The sequence below is a fragment of the Pristis pectinata genome, chromosome 12, assembly GCF_009764475.1.
Source record: "Pristis pectinata isolate sPriPec2 chromosome 12, sPriPec2.1.pri, whole genome shotgun sequence".
Lineage (NCBI taxonomy): Eukaryota > Metazoa > Chordata > Chondrichthyes > Rhinopristiformes > Pristidae > Pristis > Pristis pectinata.
Window position 1 is genome coordinate 10,553,088 of NC_067416.1, and position 18,741 is coordinate 10,571,828.

The 18,741-nt window shown below is 40.7% G+C and overlaps 1 protein-coding gene across 9 annotated transcripts in view; it reads left to right on the plus strand.

Annotated features, from left to right (window-relative positions):
• The window catches only part of LOC127576737 (gamma-adducin-like), a 134,463-nt gene that overhangs the window by 93,510 nt on the left and 22,212 nt on the right, over nt 1–18,741 (plus strand). For all 9 annotated transcript variants that reach the window (XM_052027448.1, XM_052027440.1, XM_052027444.1 and 6 more), the window contains 6 exons: nt 3,777–3,915; nt 4,004–4,155; nt 4,557–4,637; nt 6,931–7,080; nt 7,172–7,315; nt 12,852–12,950. In XM_052027448.1, the coding sequence (XP_051883408.1) occupies nt 3,777–3,915; nt 4,004–4,155; nt 4,557–4,637; nt 6,931–7,080; nt 7,172–7,315; nt 12,852–12,950 (765 nt within the window). The remainder of the gene's footprint in view (nt 1–3,776; nt 3,916–4,003; nt 4,156–4,556; nt 4,638–6,930; nt 7,081–7,171; nt 7,316–12,851; nt 12,951–18,741) is intronic.

An 18,741-nucleotide genomic window follows, 5' to 3' on the forward strand; every position in this document is an offset into this window, starting at 1 on the left:
AGTGTGGGGAGAGGTTGGAAGGGTGGTGATTAGACCAACTGTGATGTTATTGAATGATGAAGCAGACTTGTTGGGGGGGGGAGGAGGTTTAATGGTACATGATTGGCCTACTCCTGCCCCAGTTTCTCATGCAAGTGCTTATTCATCAATGAGGTTGGAATTTACAATGTCCATAAATATAAGAGGCTTGCAATGACTTTGAATTTACAGGTAGCTATTCAGCAGAAGAGATGCTGCCATTCACCGTATTAGAATCCTAGAGCAATACAGCTTGGATACAGGCCTTGTATCCATACCGACCATGTTGTCCACCTAGCTCGTCCCAATTTCCTGCATTTGGCCCATATCCCTCCAGGCCCTTCCCCTCCATGTACCTATCCAAGTGCTTCTTAAATGATACTATTTTACCTGCCTCAACCACTTCATCTGGCAGCTCCTTCCATATACTCACCACCCTCTGCATGAAAAAGTTGCCCCTCAGGTCCCTTTTAAATCTTTCCCCTCTCACCCTAAATCTATGCCCCCTAGTTTTGGACTCCCCTACCCTGGGGAAAAGACTTGCTGTCCACCTTATCTATGCCTCTCATAACTTTAAACACTTCTATAAGATCACCCCTCATTCTCCGGTGTTCCAAGGACTAAAGACCTAGCCTGGCTAATCTCTCCCTGTAACTCAGGCCCTCTAGTCATGGCAACATCCTCAAATCTTTTCTACACTCTTTCTGGTTTAATTAACCATGTTTTTCCAATAACAGGGTGACCAAAACATAATACAGTACTCCAAAAGCGGTCTCACCAACTACATGTACAACTACAACATAATGTCCCAACTCCTATACGCAATGCCCTGACTGATGAAGGCAAGCATGCGAAATGCCTTTTTCACCACCCTGTCTACCTGTGACGCTGCTTCCAATGACCTATGCACTTCTACTCCAAGATCCCTCTGTTCCATTACGCTTCTTAGTGCTCTACCATTCATATTATAAGTCCTAAGCTGGTTTGACTTTCCAAAATGCATCACCTCACACTTATCTGTACTGAAATCCATTTGCCGCTCCCTGGGCAACTTCCCTAACTGCTAAAGATCCCCCCTGTAATCTACGATAACCTTCACTATCAACAACACCACCTAATTTTGTATGATATGCAAACTTGCTGATCAAGCCTTGTGCATTCACATCAAAATCATTTGTATAAATAATGAATAACAAGGGTCCCAACACTGACCCCCGTGGCACACTACTAGTCACTGGTCTCCATTCTGAGAAACAACCTTCAACGCCCACCCTCTGCTTCCTACCTTCCAGCCAATTTGAATTCACCTAACTAGCTCTCCCTGGATTCCATGGAACCTCACCTTCCAGACCAGCCTGCCATACGGGACCTTTTTGAAGGCCTTGCTAAAGTCCAAATAGCATCCACTGCTCTGTCTTCATCTACCCTTCTGGTTACTACTTCAAAGAACTCAAAGATTTGTGAAACACAGCTTCCCATACACAAAGCCATGCTGACTCCTAATCTGACTCTGTCTATCCAAATGCCAGTAGATCCTGTCCCTCAGAATTCTCTCCAGTAACTTCCCCACTACTGATTTCAGGCTGACTGGCCTGTAGTTCCCTGGCTTCTCCTAACTACCCTTCTTAAATAACAGAACAACATTAGCTACCTTCCAGTCTTTGGGAACTTCAGTGGCTAATGAAGCAAATATCTCTGCAAGGGCCTCCGCAATTTCTTCTCGAGCCACCCACAAGGTCTGAGGATGCACTCAGTCAGACCCTAGGGATTTATCCGCCATAACGCGCTATGAGGCTGCAAGTACCTCCTCCTGGTAATATGAATGTTCTTCAAAACATCTCCACGTGTTTCCCTTATCTCTTAAGCAACCGTGATACTTTCTTCAAGTGCCAAGGAGAAATAATAGTTTAAAAATCCACCCATCTCCTGCAGTTCAAGACATAAGCGGCCCTGCTGCTCTCAAACGGGACCTAGTCTCTCCCAAGTCCCTCTTTTAATCTATTTATAGAACCACTTGGGATTTTAACTGCCAGATCCATCTCATACCCTCTCTTTGCCTTCCTGATTTCCCTCTTAAGTGTATTCTTAATCTTTTTATAGTCAGGAAAGGATTTACTCATCTCCAACCTCCTAAACCCAAAGTATGCTTCCTTTTTCTTGACCAGAGCCTCAATATCTCTTGACAACCAGAGCTCCCTAAACCTACCACGTTTGTCCTTCACCCTAACAGGAATCTGCTGCTCCTGGACTCTTGATATCTCACTCTTAAAAGCCTCCTTATTTGTTCCTTTCCCCTCAAACAGGCTCACCCCATTGACCTCTGCCAGATCCTGCCTAATTCACTCAAAGTTAGCCCTGCTCCAATTTAGGACTCTAACCTGTGTACCTGTCCTACCCCTTTCCATCACTATCTTAAAACTAATAGAATTATGCTCAGCACGGTAGCATAGCGGCTAGCATGACGCTATTACAGCACCAGCAATCGGGGTTCAATTCCTCTCATTGCCTGTAAGGAGTTTGTACGTTCTCCCAGCGTCTGTGTGGGTTTCCTCCGAGTGCTCCAGTTTCCTCCCACATTTCAAAGACGTGGGTAGGTTAACATGGGTTTAAATAGGCAGCATGGACTCGTTGGGCTGGAAGGGCCTGTTACCATGCTGTAAATAAAGTTTATAGTCACTAGAGCCAACGTGCTCCCTGACTGCCACCTCAGTTACTTGCCCTGCCTTGTCCCTTAAGAGGAGGTCCAGTATTGCACCTTCCTGAGTAGGACACTCTATATATAAGATATCTTTATTAGTCGTGTACATCGAAACACACAGTGAAATGTATCTTTTATGTAGAGTGTTCTGGGGGCAGCCTGCAAGTGTCGCACACTTCCGGTGCCAACCAAGCATGCCCACAACTTCCTAACCCGTACATCTTTGGAATGTGGGAGGAAACTGGAGCACCCGGAGGAAACCCATAGACCCGGAGAACATACAAACTCCTTACAGACGGTGGCCAGAATTGAACCTGGGTCGCTGGCACTCTAATAGCGTTATGCTAACCGCTACAGTACAGTACTCGGGAAACTTTCCTGGACACAGTTCACAAATTCCACCCTGTCTGGGCCCTTAACACTCTGTGTGGCCCAGTCGATACCGGGGAAATTAAAATCTCCCACTAATACAACCCTGTTATTCTTATAACTATAAGCAGTTTCCCTGCACACCTGCCCAAGGCCCAAGTTCCCGCTGACTATCAGGTGAGGTTGTTGGGGGGTAGGGGGGAGGAGAGGTCTATAAGACTACACTAGAGTGATGCTCCCCTTGTTTCTAAGTTCTACTCGTATCGCTTCACTGGACGATACTCCAAGGACGTCATCTCTAAGCAAACTGCTGCGGTCTTCTACCAGTATAAATAATCCCTCGTTCCAGAAGTGAAGTTGATGTCTTTTTTGATTTATAAGATAATTTATCAGCAGTATGATCTGTCTTAGTACTGTATAAGTATTTGTAATCATTTTGACAATCCCCCTAGTAAAATGTTACACACAAAAAAAATAACTGATCAAACATGATACTCAGATTGTTGCTGGATTGGGTTTATCAGTCAATCCATTTGGTGGCTTTAAATATCTCCTTATCTGAGTGTTCTGAGAACATGGTTGTTTATGGTGTGAAATGTCAGTTATTCCTGTATGCATTGTGTAGCTTATGATAATTAGCTTGACCTATGATTTCATATTCATGTTTTAATAAAAATCCATTTGATTATAGGCATTCAGAGATGAACTTGAGATCCTCATTCATGAACAGATGAAAAAGGGTAATAATCCTATCGGTTTGCTTGCCCTGCGACAAATAGCAGATTTCGTAATGGCAAGTTCTGTTACAGCTTTACCCTCAGCACAGCTTAGTAAGTGGCTTTAAAGACTTTTTCTACTTAAAATGAGAGAATCCAGAAATGTTGCCTCAAATTCTGTCAAGTTTTACTTTTTCTTTAGGCCTAGGAATAACCACACCCATCAATGATCTTCATGCAATTGAATCTGCTACCTTTGCAAAAGGAGAGAAGTTGATCCGCTGTAAAGTTGCGAGCCTGTATAGAATGGTAGATCTCTTTGGATGGGCACATTTAACCAATACCTACATAACAGTAAGTATGCATTTCAATATTCCATTTGGGTTTTAAGGTGTTTTTTGGACCCTAATATGCTGGAATCTTTTACTGAGGTGGTGGTAACAAGGCACCTGGAAAATGATAATGGGAATGGGCAGTCAAAAGGAGTTTATAAAAAGTAAGTTGTGCAATGAATCTATTAGATTTTTGAGGGTATAACTTATATGTATCCAACAAGATTATTAAATGATATTGGAGTACATTGGATCACAAGTCCATTTCTGGAGTGTTACTGAAGTTGTGTGCTCATTACAGTCTTGGTACAAGATTAAATTTGGAGATTTTCTCTATCACTGAATAATTGTGTGATTTGGTTTCTAAAGTCATTCACTGGCAGATTTAAGACAAATGACTTTTTTCACTTTTATTCTCTTCAGGTCAGAGTAAGCAAAGAACAGGAACATTTCCTCATCATTCCCAAGGGCCTTTCTTATTCTGAGGCCACAGCTTCAAATCTTGTAAGTTTGCAAGCATTGCTTATTTAATTATTTTGTTTTCCATTGGGCTGTATCTCAGGGCTGTTATCTTTTTGATGAGATAAATTTGAGCCTTCTCAGCTCGCAAAAGTATGTGCAAAAGATCTCGTAGGGACTACTTGAAAGATGAAGAGCGGTCCAGGTGTTCAGGCCTAAAGTTATTCCTTAATTAACAACGCTAAATGGCCAAGTAATCCTGTTTTAGCAGACATTGAGAGTTTGCTGAGTTTGGAGAGTGCAAATTGGGTGTCACTTTTGCAACATTACAATGACACCTGCAGTTCAAAAGTGCTTCAGTGGAAGTAAAACATAGATGCTGCCTGACCCCACTGAGCTACTCCAGCATTTTGAATCTTATGATAAGTTTTGTTTTGAAACTGATTGCTTTAAAGTTTGCTTCATGTTGAAGAATCTATTAGAATATTGGATTAACCAGAGATGTACAGTTCTAGAAATTAGTTCTGTATTTTAAGTTTGCTCAATTGCTAACCAACTGAAACCAGTTTTATAATTGACCAATTCCAGCATATTTTTCCTCACTGCAGCTTGATAAAGCGATCGATGTTTTCAGTACAAGCAAACAGGAAAAGAGGAAAATAGAACACTTTTGGTTAAAATCCTTAGCAACAAAAAATTGTTTTGCACTCACCTGGAAAATCGACATTTATTTTGTATGTGGGTGTAGTAAAACTGTTGTACTGAATTCTGTTTGAAGCTGCCTGTGTAATCTAATCCCACATATATTTATATCTGTTACTGAGGACAGGGAGACAACAGAGTTCTAGCAATGCAGTTGGAGAATGCACACCTGCTGCAGTTATAAAGTGATTCTTTACGAAGTTAATGAGCTGCATTTTCAATGTATCTGGCACTGCGCTGGCATATCGTGCTGCTGAATTGGTTAATGTTTCATAATTTTTATATAGTTAATGACCCTAGAGCATTTATCAGTTTTAGTATGCAGTGAAATCTAAAATCAAATCATTGAAAGACATGCATTTCTGTAAGTCATTTCACAACCTCTGCATGCCCTAAAGCACTTTAAAGCTGATGAAATACTTAAGTCACTCTTGCATATTTTGCTATCCATAACTCCATCCAGCTGCAAATGCTGTAGGGGATATTCTTTAGTTTATAATGAAAACACAACATGCCAGGGAATAGAAATGTTGCTGTTTCAGGTGTGCTTGCTTTGATTGTACATGCTTGAGAAAGAGTAGTATTAAATCCCTATTAACAGCATGTTAATTGAAAAAACGAAATCAGAAATGCCTTGAAGATTCAACAGGTCAGGCAGCATCAATGGAAAGAATTCTTGTTAAAGGTCACTACCTGAAATATTAAATTTAAATTCTCCACAAAGATTGTGCCTGACATCAATAATTGCCAATTCAACTTCGTGGACAACTGTCTATGTCTGTTAACTGTTGCTTTTGAACATAATGAAGGTTGAATGACTGACATTTGCTGCAGTATAAAGGAATGTGGTCCTACACCAATGCTTAAAGTCCTTGAACCACCTCAAAGTGATGCAGATCCATTCCTCTAAAATTTAAGTTGCCAAACTGTAACCCTGATGTCTAGGCAGCTTCATCTCTGTTGATGTTATTTCAACAACTGTGTTTGAGCTGCTTGGGGGGAAAAAAACTGTCCCCACAACTTGGGTTTCAGTTTCCTTGAACCTGCAAGAATGTTTCTGTTAAATTTGCAAGTGGCTCCGAGTATTTTAATATTTGAGATAGTATCACAATGGGAAGTTGAGATTTTTCTTCCTAATTGTGAAAGAAACACAAAAGAAAATGGAAATGAAAAAGAAAAAGCACGTTATTATTCAGTAATGAATAACAGAGTAACGATTTGGAATGATGGGATAAAGAATTAATAAGCATTGTTCGCTATAATTTTGGTCCTGATGGTATTAATTCTTAGTGTAAGAGTTCACTTTTCACTTCTGGAGTCATTACACATTTTTGCATATGAAAATGGATGCACATTCTTCCTGGGGATTTCTTTTGGCTTGTAGTGAAATGATAAATTTGTGCACTGACTTGTACATAGATTTTGCTTAGTCTAGATTACTACTTTAGTCATATGTGGAAGGACTGTTCAAAAGCCTGAAAAAAAACTCCTTGTACTGTTCTCATATCCTAAAGGCTGCAGCTTGTTTTTAGCACCTAGCTCCAGCAGCCAGTCATTTTTCTGTATTACATTGAATCTCATATGGCCAGGGTCATAAACAATAACTTCAACATGTTTTTTTCCCCCATATAAATAGGTGAAAGTTAACATACTGGGTGAAGTGGTGGACCAGGGGAGTACAAATCTGAGAATCAACCAAGCATCATTCAGCCCTCATGCAGCCATCTATGCAATGCGCCCTGATGTCAGATGTGCAATACATATACATACACCAGCTGCTGCTGCTGTAAGTGTTTAATTTTTCTTGTGTTCATAAACCTTGCAGCGTTTTTTGAACACAGTTCATGAAAATTCACTTTTTCTGCTAATGCCTACAGGTCTCAACCATGAAATGTGGTATCCTGCCAATATCCCAAGAAGCCTTGATTGTGGGCACTGTTGCATATTACGATTATCATGGTTCACTTGATGAAGAGAGTGACCGAATTCAGCTGCAGAAGTGTCTAGGTACAGCTTGTAAGGTAAGGTTGCAGTCCCTCCTCTAGTGCTCAAAAAATGTAAACAATAGATCATTTTGGCTTTTTGTTATATATAATATTGCTTTAGCCTCTCTTGCTATTAGTCCTGCATTCTTTTCACCTCACATTTGTGCGGTTGGATAGCTTTAATGTGGCAATAACTGAGAAGATCCCAGATTCATTCCTTGAACTCTGCTAAGCGTGATGATCTCAATTGTGGTGGTAACAGAAGCACTACATTTGGAATCATTATCTTTCAAGCTATAGCAAAGAATGTTTAGTTATTTGCAAAATTCGCAGTTTTTGGTACTGAAGAGCATGGGGCTCAGCTAAACCTTTTGAACTGTACTCCACTGTGGGATTGTTTTGTAGAGTTATACAGATTAAGAAACTCTTAAGTAAAACTGAACAGAATTTAAGAATTCAAAGAATGCTGTCAATATAAAACTTTTTCCATATGTGTTTCTTTTGAGTAAATGTTTTGCATGTGCAAGATGTAGCACAACTTGTTAAATATCACAAAAAATGATTAATTCATCAACGTGGTGAAATGTGTAATTGTGCATGCACTATAATTTTCAAAGCAGAAATACTGAATTTATTAAAATACTGCTACACTCTCTGATGTGGGAGATCATTTTAGAATGTGTTATCTGTAGAGGACGTTCTGTTAATCTACAATGATTAATCTTGGAAAGCCTCCTACCTTATGGAAATATCCCAGTCACAGATAATCTTGTTACATTTTCCAGTTGCTGAAGATGTAAAATAAATTGAAACACCTGCATTTAAGTTCCCAATAAGTTTTTATTGTATTATTAAATTGGCTTCAATTTTGCTCCTGGTAATTTAATATTGGCATGAGTGATGGGCAGCTGGAGAGCAGCTCCATTTATTAGTGCATACATTTAAGTATTGTCTCTCCAGTTTGATTAAAACCAAAAGTAAAGACCAGTACTTCATGCTGCTGAGTGATACTGATAACAAGATATCTTGGTTTGATGACTTATTTTTTATCCTGAGCTAAGGGTGGCAGAAAGGGTGTTACTTTTGTTTCCAATCATTAGATTGTAGTAAAATAACCAAGAAGCCCTATTGCTGATTGTGAGAAGTTAGGTCAGGATGTTAGTTAAAGTGCTTTAAAATTTAAATTTAAAATGGCTATTATCTAGCATCATGTGACATCTGGGGTCTATCATATGCTTCATCTACATGGAAAAATACATTTGTATCTGTACTTGAGGTTTACTTTTGAATGCAGAAATATTTTATAATTTACAGAAATGCTAGTGCAGACTCAGATATGGGCCTACAGTCCTGCAGTATTGCTCAATATCTGAGACCTCTTGCATGCAAACCCATTGTCATATGGGAATTCCTGAACACTTCATCTGCCTTGGCGAAATGCAGGAGATGCTGTCACCTGAGTATTCTGATCTTAAGATATGGTTGGTGCCAGTAACATGGCTAGTGATACTTCACAAGATTGTAAATCCCACAGTTCAGGAATTCAGGAGGAGATCTGGCAACTAAGTAGACTTGGAGGATCAGCTAGACAGGATGCTGAAGTCTCTCTGAATTGAGGCAAGTATCTAATGTGTTCCACTGTAGTTTGATATTAGAATGGTGCATATATGTGAATGACTTTGACTTAGACTTGGGTAAAGAGCACAATTTTGAAGTTTGTTGGCATAAAACTCAGTAACGTAGCAAATACTGTCCTACATAATAGTAGATGTAGACTGATAAAATGACAAAGTACATGGCAGATGCTCAGATAATAAAGGCAAAATTATGCCTTGGGGAGAAATGGAGAAAGCATAATCTAAATGGTAATATTTTAGCTGGGTGCATAGTGACAAATCCTTGAAGATGGCAGAGAAAAATTGGTAAAGCAGCTAAGAAAGTATGGAATATTTGGCTTTACAAATTTAAGTTTTGAATGTAAAACCAAGGAAGTTGCATTAAATCTTCACAGCTGGAATATTGTGCTGCAAAGTGCCAGGCATTGATTACCTCCAATGAGATAATCTAACCATCCGTCCTTGACTGTCAATGACAGTAGCATCACTGAGTCTCTTGCCATCAGTATCCTGGGAGTTGATACGTAAACTACAGTGGCTATAGGAGCACATCAGAAGCTGGATATTTTGTGGTGGGTGACTCGATTCCTGACACCTCAAAGCCTTTCTACAATGCACAGGTCAATAGCACGATGGAATACTCTCCACTTGCCTGGATGGTGCAGCTCCAGTGTTGAAGCTTAATGCTACCCAGGACAAGATAGCCAGCTTGATTGATACCCTGTTCACCTATTCATCCCCTCCATTGCTGACACACAGTGACTGCATTATGTACAGTCTACAAAAATGCTGTGCAGTTACTCAACTAGATTGTTCAAACAGCACCTCTCATACCCACGATCTTCACCAAGCAGGGCAAAGGTAGTAGAGTACGGGAGCACCACAACCTGCAGGTTCTCCTAAACCCTCCTGATTTGCAAATATATCACTGATTCTTCATCGCTTCGTCTAAATCCTGAAAGAGGCCCTGAGTTATAGGGAGAGGTTGGCCAGACGAGGTCTTTATTCCTTGGAGTGTAGGAGAATGAGGGGTGATCTTACAGAAGTTTATGTAATCATAAGAGGCATAGATAAGGTGGATGGTAGCAGTCTTTTCCCCAGGGTATGGGAGTCCAAAACTGGGGGCATAGATTTAGGGTGAGAGGGGAAAGATTTAAAAGGGACTTGAGGGGCAACTTTTTCCACACGGAATGGTTTGAGTATATGGAACGAGCTGCCAGAGGAAGTGGGTGAGGCAGGTACAATAGTATCATTTAAGAAGCACTTGGATAAGTACATGCAGGGGCGGGGCTTAGGGGGATATGAGCCGAACACAGGAAATTGGGACTAAATGGGTGGGCTCTATGGTCAACATGGACTGGTTGGGCTGAAGGGCCTGTATCTGTGCTGTATTACTCTATGACTCTTAACTCCTTGCCCAACAGCTCTGTGGGCATACCTTCATTGGACTCCAGCAGTTCAAGAAAGATGACTCACCATCACTTTCTCTCAAGGGCAGTTAAGGATGATCAGTAAGCGCTGGCCTTGCTAGTGTCATCCAGATCCTGAAAAGTAAATAGAAATCTCGTGTACCACTTCAGAAGAAATGTCATGGCCTTGCATGATGTATAGACGATAATGGGGAAGTAGCAGTTCAGATGCATGGAGTGATTGGAATAGATAAGAAATTGAAAACAGAAAATGCTGTAAATTTTGATCAAATTAGGCAGCATCTGTATAGAGAGATGTTGAGTCAACGTTTTAAGTGATTGACCTTTCGTCAGATCTGAAAGAACTTTGAAATCAAACCTATTTTAAGTTGCATAGAAGGAGGGTGGATGTGGTGGTCGCAGGGACATGGTATTGTGTGGGGAGAACCATAGGAATGGCTGTGATAGGGTCAAGATAAGAGACTGAATGACACAAAGTGGTGCTGGTTTAGAGAAGGTGGTGAAGATCTGTTTGATCTTCTGCCTGGAAGAGATGTAAACAGCCAGCACCAAACAAAAAGAGAGGAAAGCGGTGGAATTAAGTTTTTTTTTAAAGCTGTCTGAAGTTGTAGGATGCAAAGCAGAGAAACAAAGCACTGCAAATGCAGGAAATCCTAAATAAAAACAGGATGCTGCAAATACTTTGCAGGTCAGACAGCATTTATGGAAAGAGAAGAAAACTTCAAGTTGGTGACCTTTCATCAGACCTGACTAGTTCTGATATCAACTGGAAAAGCTGGTTATCTGAAATAGTTGAATTAAACGTTAAGACCTGAGAACAGCAATGTGCCAAGTCAGAAGAGATTCTTTTCCCCAAACTTACGTTGGGCTTCATTGGAAAAGTATAAGAGGTCAAAGACCAAGAGGTCAGTCTCAGATGGAAAATTAAACCAGCAGACAACTGGAAGCCCAGCAGACTGAATGGAGATATTTTGCAGACCAGTCCTCCAATCTGTTTATTTTCTCTAATGTAGAAACGACATTGTAAGTGCTGAATGCAGTTTCTGTATCCATAGTGCAAAAGAAACTGCAAATAAAGAATATGATGGAAACACTCAGCAGGTCGGGCAGCATTGTCCCAACAAAGAGTCTTCAACCAGGAACATCAGCTCTGTTTCTCTTTCCACAGATGCTCTCTGACCTGGCTGGTATTTCCAGCACTCTTTATTTCAGATTTTCGGGTTAAAGGCAGGTGTTTCATTTCTTGTGATTGCATTGGGAAGGTACTATGGGAAGAGGAGTGGGTGTGGATGGACCAGAGCTTCACAAAGGCCCACGGTTTCTTCAGAATGCTGAAAGGAGTGGGAGGACAGGGCTCATGTTTGCCTGGTGATGGCATCACAAGATGAGGACGAGGGAAGGAAAGAGGTGAGAGCAGAAGTGTAGAAATTGGAGCATTTGCAATTGATAACTGTTCTAACTATGGTGGAAAAGAAACTTGGGTTAAGGAAAATGAAGCTCTGGTATGGAAGATGTTGTTAGAGATGACAGAGCTAGAGAACCTGGGAAGATGAATGGACTCCATTCAGGAAGCAGAATGGGAGGTGATGTAGTTAAGATGGTTGTTGGAATCTGTTGGCTTATAATGGGTTTTGTCACTAACTTATCCCATGAGAAGTTGAGAAGGGGAAGAGATGTAACTAGGGGACCATTTGGAACTTGAGAGCAGAGTGAAGGTTGGCAGCAAAGGTCAAGAAACTTCAGAGTTCTTTCTGAAAGCAGGAAGCAGCCAAAATGCAATCATCAATGCACTGCAAAAAGAGGGAAGGGAGAGGGCCTAAGTAATACTGGAAAAAAGGACTCTTCCACATCTCGCCCAGGGACGGCCCTTGGTTGAAAACGTGGGGCGCCATAGTTGCACCTTTGATTTGAAGGAAGTAAATGAAGTTAAGAGATGTTGTTTAATGAGAAGGCATTGGTGGAGAGGGACTGATTGAGCTCTGTTACAAAAAACCAAAAGGCCCTTGGGCAAAAGAAAATGACAAAGTTTGTTTGCACAGGGTTAAGATGTGAAATATACTACCTGATAGCATGGTGGTATCAAATTCTGGAAACTTTCAAAAGGCTAATGGATGTGTACTTACGGACCATGATTGTTTGAGAAGAAAGCTAGGCTATGAGATTAAATTGAACAGGACTTCGAAAGAGCCAGTACAGGGGCAACAGGTCAGATAGTCATGTCCTGACTTGTAGGATTGTTTTATTCTTTGATGGGAATATCCTAAACTTTGATTTTCCTCCCTCTACTCCCCAATACTCGCAATGTTTGCAGATTTAAGAACAGTGATTGCTTTGATGAAGTGGATCATGAAGATTGGTATCCTTGGAATAAGAATTCCATGACCTCAAAGGAGGAAATGAAAAGGATAAAAACCAGTGAAAACTAAAAAAAAAAGCAAAGCTGTTATTTTAATTTCATCACCGAGTTAAACTGCAGCTAAATGTTCCTTTGGTTGTTGCCATTCTTAATCACTATTTTACTTTCAGGTATTGGTTCTTAGAAACCATGGTGTGATCGCACTAGGTGAGACCATAGAGGAAGCTTTTCACTACATCTACAATGTCCAATTAGCCTGTGAGATCCAGGTAATGCTTAACAAAAAAACAGATATACTAACAAGTCTATGTGAATGATGAGACCATAATAGCATGTATTTTCATTTCATTTCTTTGAAAGGCATTGAGTTTTTAAAATTACCAAGTAATTGGAGAAAAATGATTTGCAAGGATCTTGTCCTACAAACAGTGATCCGATCTGGTCGGAGGGGGAAAGTGAAGGGGGCAGTAAGAATGGGTAGGTTTTGTGGGCTATAGGAGGATCAGAGGAGTTGGGGTGGGATATTCAGAGGGACCTTGGCAAGTCAGGAGGATTGGAGGATTCACAAAGGGCTGTAGATATGGTGGCAGTTGGCCAGATCAGAACGGCCTCTGGGGTTGGGGAGGTAATAGAAGAGGCCTCTGCAATGAAGGAAGATTGGAGTGGGCTAAGGATGTCCCCTCAGTGGCCATTATTAATTACATTTGAAACAATTTCATCAAAGTTCCCCTGAGGAATGACCTTCTCATGTGCAACTGATGCAGAAATTGTTTCAGTTGCACAAGGATGGTTTTTGCCAGGAGAGGTCTGGTTGAATTTGTGGAATGAAGTGAAATGGCTCAGAAGTGATTGTTTCACTCCAGTGGAAAATCAATTTTTTCAGCGGTATATCATTGGGAAAAGGCAACAATGAATTTCTAGTTAGTGGGGTCCAGTGTGGGAGCACAAAGTTGCAGCAGTTCCCTGGCAGTTCAGGTGGAGGAACCTGTGTCTTATTGGGCCTGATATAGGGAAACCTCTCCTTTTGTTTCAGTGGCGAACAATCATGAGGGACTAAGCCAAGTGTTAGATTTTTTTCAAATATTTTAATTGTTCATTTATATAATTATGTATTTCAGTTATCACATTTCCAATAAGAGTATTAATAGATTTGAAGTTTCTGACACCAGCAGTCTTTTTCAGCTTTTAATTTTTTCTAGTTTTTCTGGGTGGGACCTGTTTTGGCACCCACCCATGTGATTGTATTTACAATATGGAAGGTCGTGGGATGAAGCTGGCTTCTGTCCATAAATTCCCACTGGAGGAAACAACATGAGATAAATGGCCAATTTTTATTTGCAGTTCAACACAATTGTGGGTGGCCAGTCCATGATGATTTATTTATTTAACCCAATTTCAAGAGTGTTTTGAGGCTACAGTGGATATGTAACACTGTGTGATGTTATATTGAACTAAAGTCACAATCAAAGTTCTGTGTATGAAAGCTAGTCTGCATTTAGTTACCTTATTTCAGCCAAGGCTGAAAAGGATCACGATCATATTCAGTGATTTCAAGTTACAGGAAAAAAAAACTAGGGATTTTATTAATTGCCTGTTTTAGTATTATTATTATTTTTTATTATTAATTGCCTAATAATTAAAGTGCGCTAACTCCATTCTGTCTTTTGGTGACTGGTTGATCATGATGAACTTGATACTGTGTAGCCTTGAGTTTTGATTATTAAATTTCATCACCCAATTGCCAAGAACAATTGTGTGTTCATATCGCTGTCTGCCAGCATTTGTACCTCAATCCTGTTCTCAAACTCATTCAATTCTGTGATCTCTGAGCCTAACATCTCCAGCACTTTTCCTGAAGGCCAATTTCAATCATTTAAAACTCCACCCACTGCTGTCACTACCATATCTCTTGTTAATCATTTTTAATAAATATTTACATGGTTGACTAGATTGGGAGTAGGCTATAGCCTACTCCCACAACATAATCAGAATCAGGTTTATTATCAGTGACATATGTCATGAAATTTGTTGTTTTGTGGCAGCAGTACAGTGCAAGACATAAAGACGTAAAAATTGCTATAAGTTACAAAAACAAATAGTGCAAAAGAGGAATCATGAGGTAGTGTTCATGGACCGTTCAGGAATCTGATGGCGGATGGGAAGAAGCTGTTTCTGAAATGTTGAGTGTGGGTCTTCAGGCTCCTGTACCACCTCTCCGATGGTAGTAATGTGAAGAGGGCATGTTCCGGGTCCTTAATGATGGATGCCACCGCCTTGAGACACTGCCTCTCAAAGATGTCCTCACTGGTGGGGAGGGTTATGCCCATGATGGAGCTGGCTGAGTCTACAACCCTCTGCTGCCTCTTTCCATCCTGCACATTGGAGCCTCCATACCAGGCGATGATGCAACCAAACAGAATGCTCTCCAACACACATCTGCAGAAATTTGCAAGAATCTATGCTGACATACCAAATCTCTTCAAACTCCTAATGAAGTAGAGCCACTGGCATGCCTTCTTCATGATTGCATCAATGTGTTAGACCCAAGATAGTTCCTCTGAGATGTTGATGCCCAGGAACTTGATGCTGCTCACCCTTTCCACCACTGACCCCTCAATGAGGACTGGTGTGTGTTCTCCAGACTTCCCCTTCCTGAAGTCCATAATCGATTCCTTAGTCTTTCTGACGTTGAGTGCAAGGTTGTTGTGACACCACTCAACCAGCCAATCTATCCCACTCCTGTATGCCTGCTTATCGCCATCTGACATAAGTCTGTACCAATACTGCAGGTAACATCCTTCACTTCTACTTTGTGTCCTTCATACTTCAAGGGCAGAGCATTGTATGTTAGCAGTCTTAATTACTTTTCCTAACTTTCATACTTTGCAAGGAAAGAAAAGTTACATTAAAGTCTTCAATACCTTCTGGTGCAAATGGTATTGTAAACTGAAAGCCCTGATAAGAAGTGTGCATGAATTATGATCACCTCGCTTGTCAATGGTCAAAGGATGCCTTTCATAAACAAGGATCTCCCGAGGTACCAGATTAGACTACTGGTTCTGAAATGATATCTGAGAATGATTCATATGTTTAGAAATTTGGAGTGTGTATTGATGGTTTGAAACCATGTTTCCTTTTATGCAAATCATTGATTACATTACAAGTAAACCTTAGCCCAGAAAAAATTATCCTTCAAATTCAACCCCACTCCCGAGAAATTAGTCCTAATTATCATAAATACAGCCATCCCCATAAGGTTCCTTTGAAGAGAATTAGTATCAGTTTTAATGACACTATTTGTTTCTTGTATAATATTAATTGAATAAATGTAAATCAGTAGAGAGCTTAGTACAGTTACAAGTGACCTATGGGATGGTAATATATTGGTCAAGTTACTTAACTCGTAATGCAGAATCCTGGACTAAATGTGTAGATATAGGACTTCAATTCCCAGCATGAAAAGTTTAAATTTAGTTACTTAAATAATCTGTAATTTTAAAAAAGAATTACTTACATGTCTCAATAATGCTGACTGTGTAATTATCAGATTATCATAGAAGCTGTTTGGTTAACTGATGCCTTTAAGAGAAAGCAATCTGTCATCTTTACCCAGCCTGACTTGCATGCAAATTCAGAACCACAGCAATTAGGATGACTCTTGGCTACTCTCGCGAATATTTAAGTAGAGCCTTCAGCAATTTCAAAGTAGCCATATTAAAATGCAAGCATAAAATCTGCCAGACCTCCTTGTATCAATGTGGAACAAGAGTTGGATGTGGCAAAGTCACTCCCAATCTGTTCAACCATGTGAAGTCCTCCCCATGAGTCCAAGGGTTAGGGTCTGTGGGGTCCTAATTTAAACAAGTCGAGTAACAACCTACCGTGGTCATATTGTGAGTGTCATACCTCTGAATCAATGTACCAGATTCTCCATAACCCATTCCCCATGAAATCTGATACCATGAGACCAAATCTGGATAAAGAAACCCCCTTCTGATTATTTTCCACCATCCTCCCTCACCTGATAAATCAGTACTCTGTGCGAACAGCTGAAAGAAGCACTGATAGTAGCGAGGATACAGTGTACTCAGACCTCAGTGATCACCACCGGTGACCAAACTAGCTGTGTCATGAAGGGTGTAGCTACCAGATTGGTTCTGCTGCTGGTGATGAAGGAACCAACAAAAAAGTTATACCTACTCAACCTCTTCAGCAGTCTACTTATTGCAGATGCAATCATTCATGATATTTGAAGGGGGTGACCACCCAACTGTTCTTGTAGAGGCAAAGCCCTGGCTTCTCACTGAGGATACCCTCCATTGTGCTAAATAGGATAGATTCAAAACTGATCTCACATTTCAAAATGAGCATCGATCAGTCAGTATGGGCCATCAACAGCAGCAAACTTGTACTTGTCAACAATCTCTAATCCCTCACTCTACTATTACTATTGGGCCAGAGAAATTAGTTTGAACAGTGTTAAGGGGCAGACTGCAATCAGCACCATTTGTATCCAAAAATGAGATGCCAGTCTGGTGCAGCTGCAATGTAAAATCTTACTAAGCAGCAAAGATGACATGCACGAGACAGATCTGAGCAATCTGACAAATGTCAGATTTGATTTTTTTCTAAAAAAAAAGCCTGTAGTACTGCCACATCCAGTTGTGAATGGTGGTGGACAATTAAACAGCTAATAGGAGGATGAGGTGCCAAGAACATCCCCATCTTAGATGATTGATCCCAACAAGAAAGTGCGAAAGACCAAGTTGAAGCACTTACAAATACCTTCGGCCAAAAATGCCAAGTAGTAGATTCGTCTCTGCTTCTTTCACAGAATTGTCAATCTGATTCGTTCCATGATGTTATAATGGAGCTTTGGATATAGGAAGGGCAATGGGATCAGAGGACATCCTGGCTGTAGCATTGAAGAACTGCACATCGGAACTACAATGCCTGTAGTCAAGCTGTTCTAGTACAGTTACAGCACTCCAGAAATCCTCTATCCACAAAAAGCAGGACCAACCCATTGTTATAAATCAATCAACTTCACTGTCAGGAGCTTGTTACAGATGTTCTTCAGGGAGTGTCCTAGACTCAACCAGTTTTAACAATTTCATCCATGTCCTCCTTTCATGATAAGGTTAGATGTGAGGATATACACTGCTTATTACCCAATATTCCATTCACAACTCCAGTGAACAGAAATAGTCTGTTGCTGTATGCAGTAAGACCTAGACAACATTCAGATGTCAATGACAAAAGGTAAGTAAAAACTTGTGCTGTACAATGCCAGAAAATGACTATCTCCAACAAGAGAGTCTAACAACCTATCCTTGATATTCAATGGTGTAACCATTGCTCAGACCCTCGCCATCAACACCTTAAGGGTCACCACTGAGCAGAAGCTACACACATACTGTGGCTATCACAGGAGTTCAAAGGCTGAGTATCCTGCTGCACACATCTCACTTCCTGACACAGCAGCCTTTCCAGTCTGTTAGGCATAAGACAGAATTGTAAAGAAATATTCTTCATTTATTTGGATGAGTGCACCTCCAACAACATTCAAGCAGATCAACCCCATCCAGGACAAAACAGCCTGCTTGACTGGCATCCCTTCCAGCACCCTAAACATTCTCTCATTCACCACCAGTATGTCAGTTGTACCATCTGGAAAATGCATTGCTGCTGCACATCAAGGATACATTGACAGCACTTCCCAAACCTGCCACTTACCACCAAGAATGACCAGAACCGCAGGTTCCCTGACAAGTTGTGCACCATACAAACACTGAATAAGTTATTGTTCTTTCATTGTTGCTGGGTCTAAACCTTGTAAATCCCTAGCCAACAACTCTTGAGTGCTGTTGGAGCTGTACTCATCCAGACAAGTGGAGAATGTTCAAGTACACTTCTGTCTTATGCCTTGCACACTATTGAAAGACAAGTGGGTCGGGGTCAGGAGGTTAGTCGTGTGCAGCAGGAACCCCTTTATCATACAGATTGCTGCCATTCAAGGTGACAGCTCACCATCCTCTCAAAGATGGGTAATAAATGCTG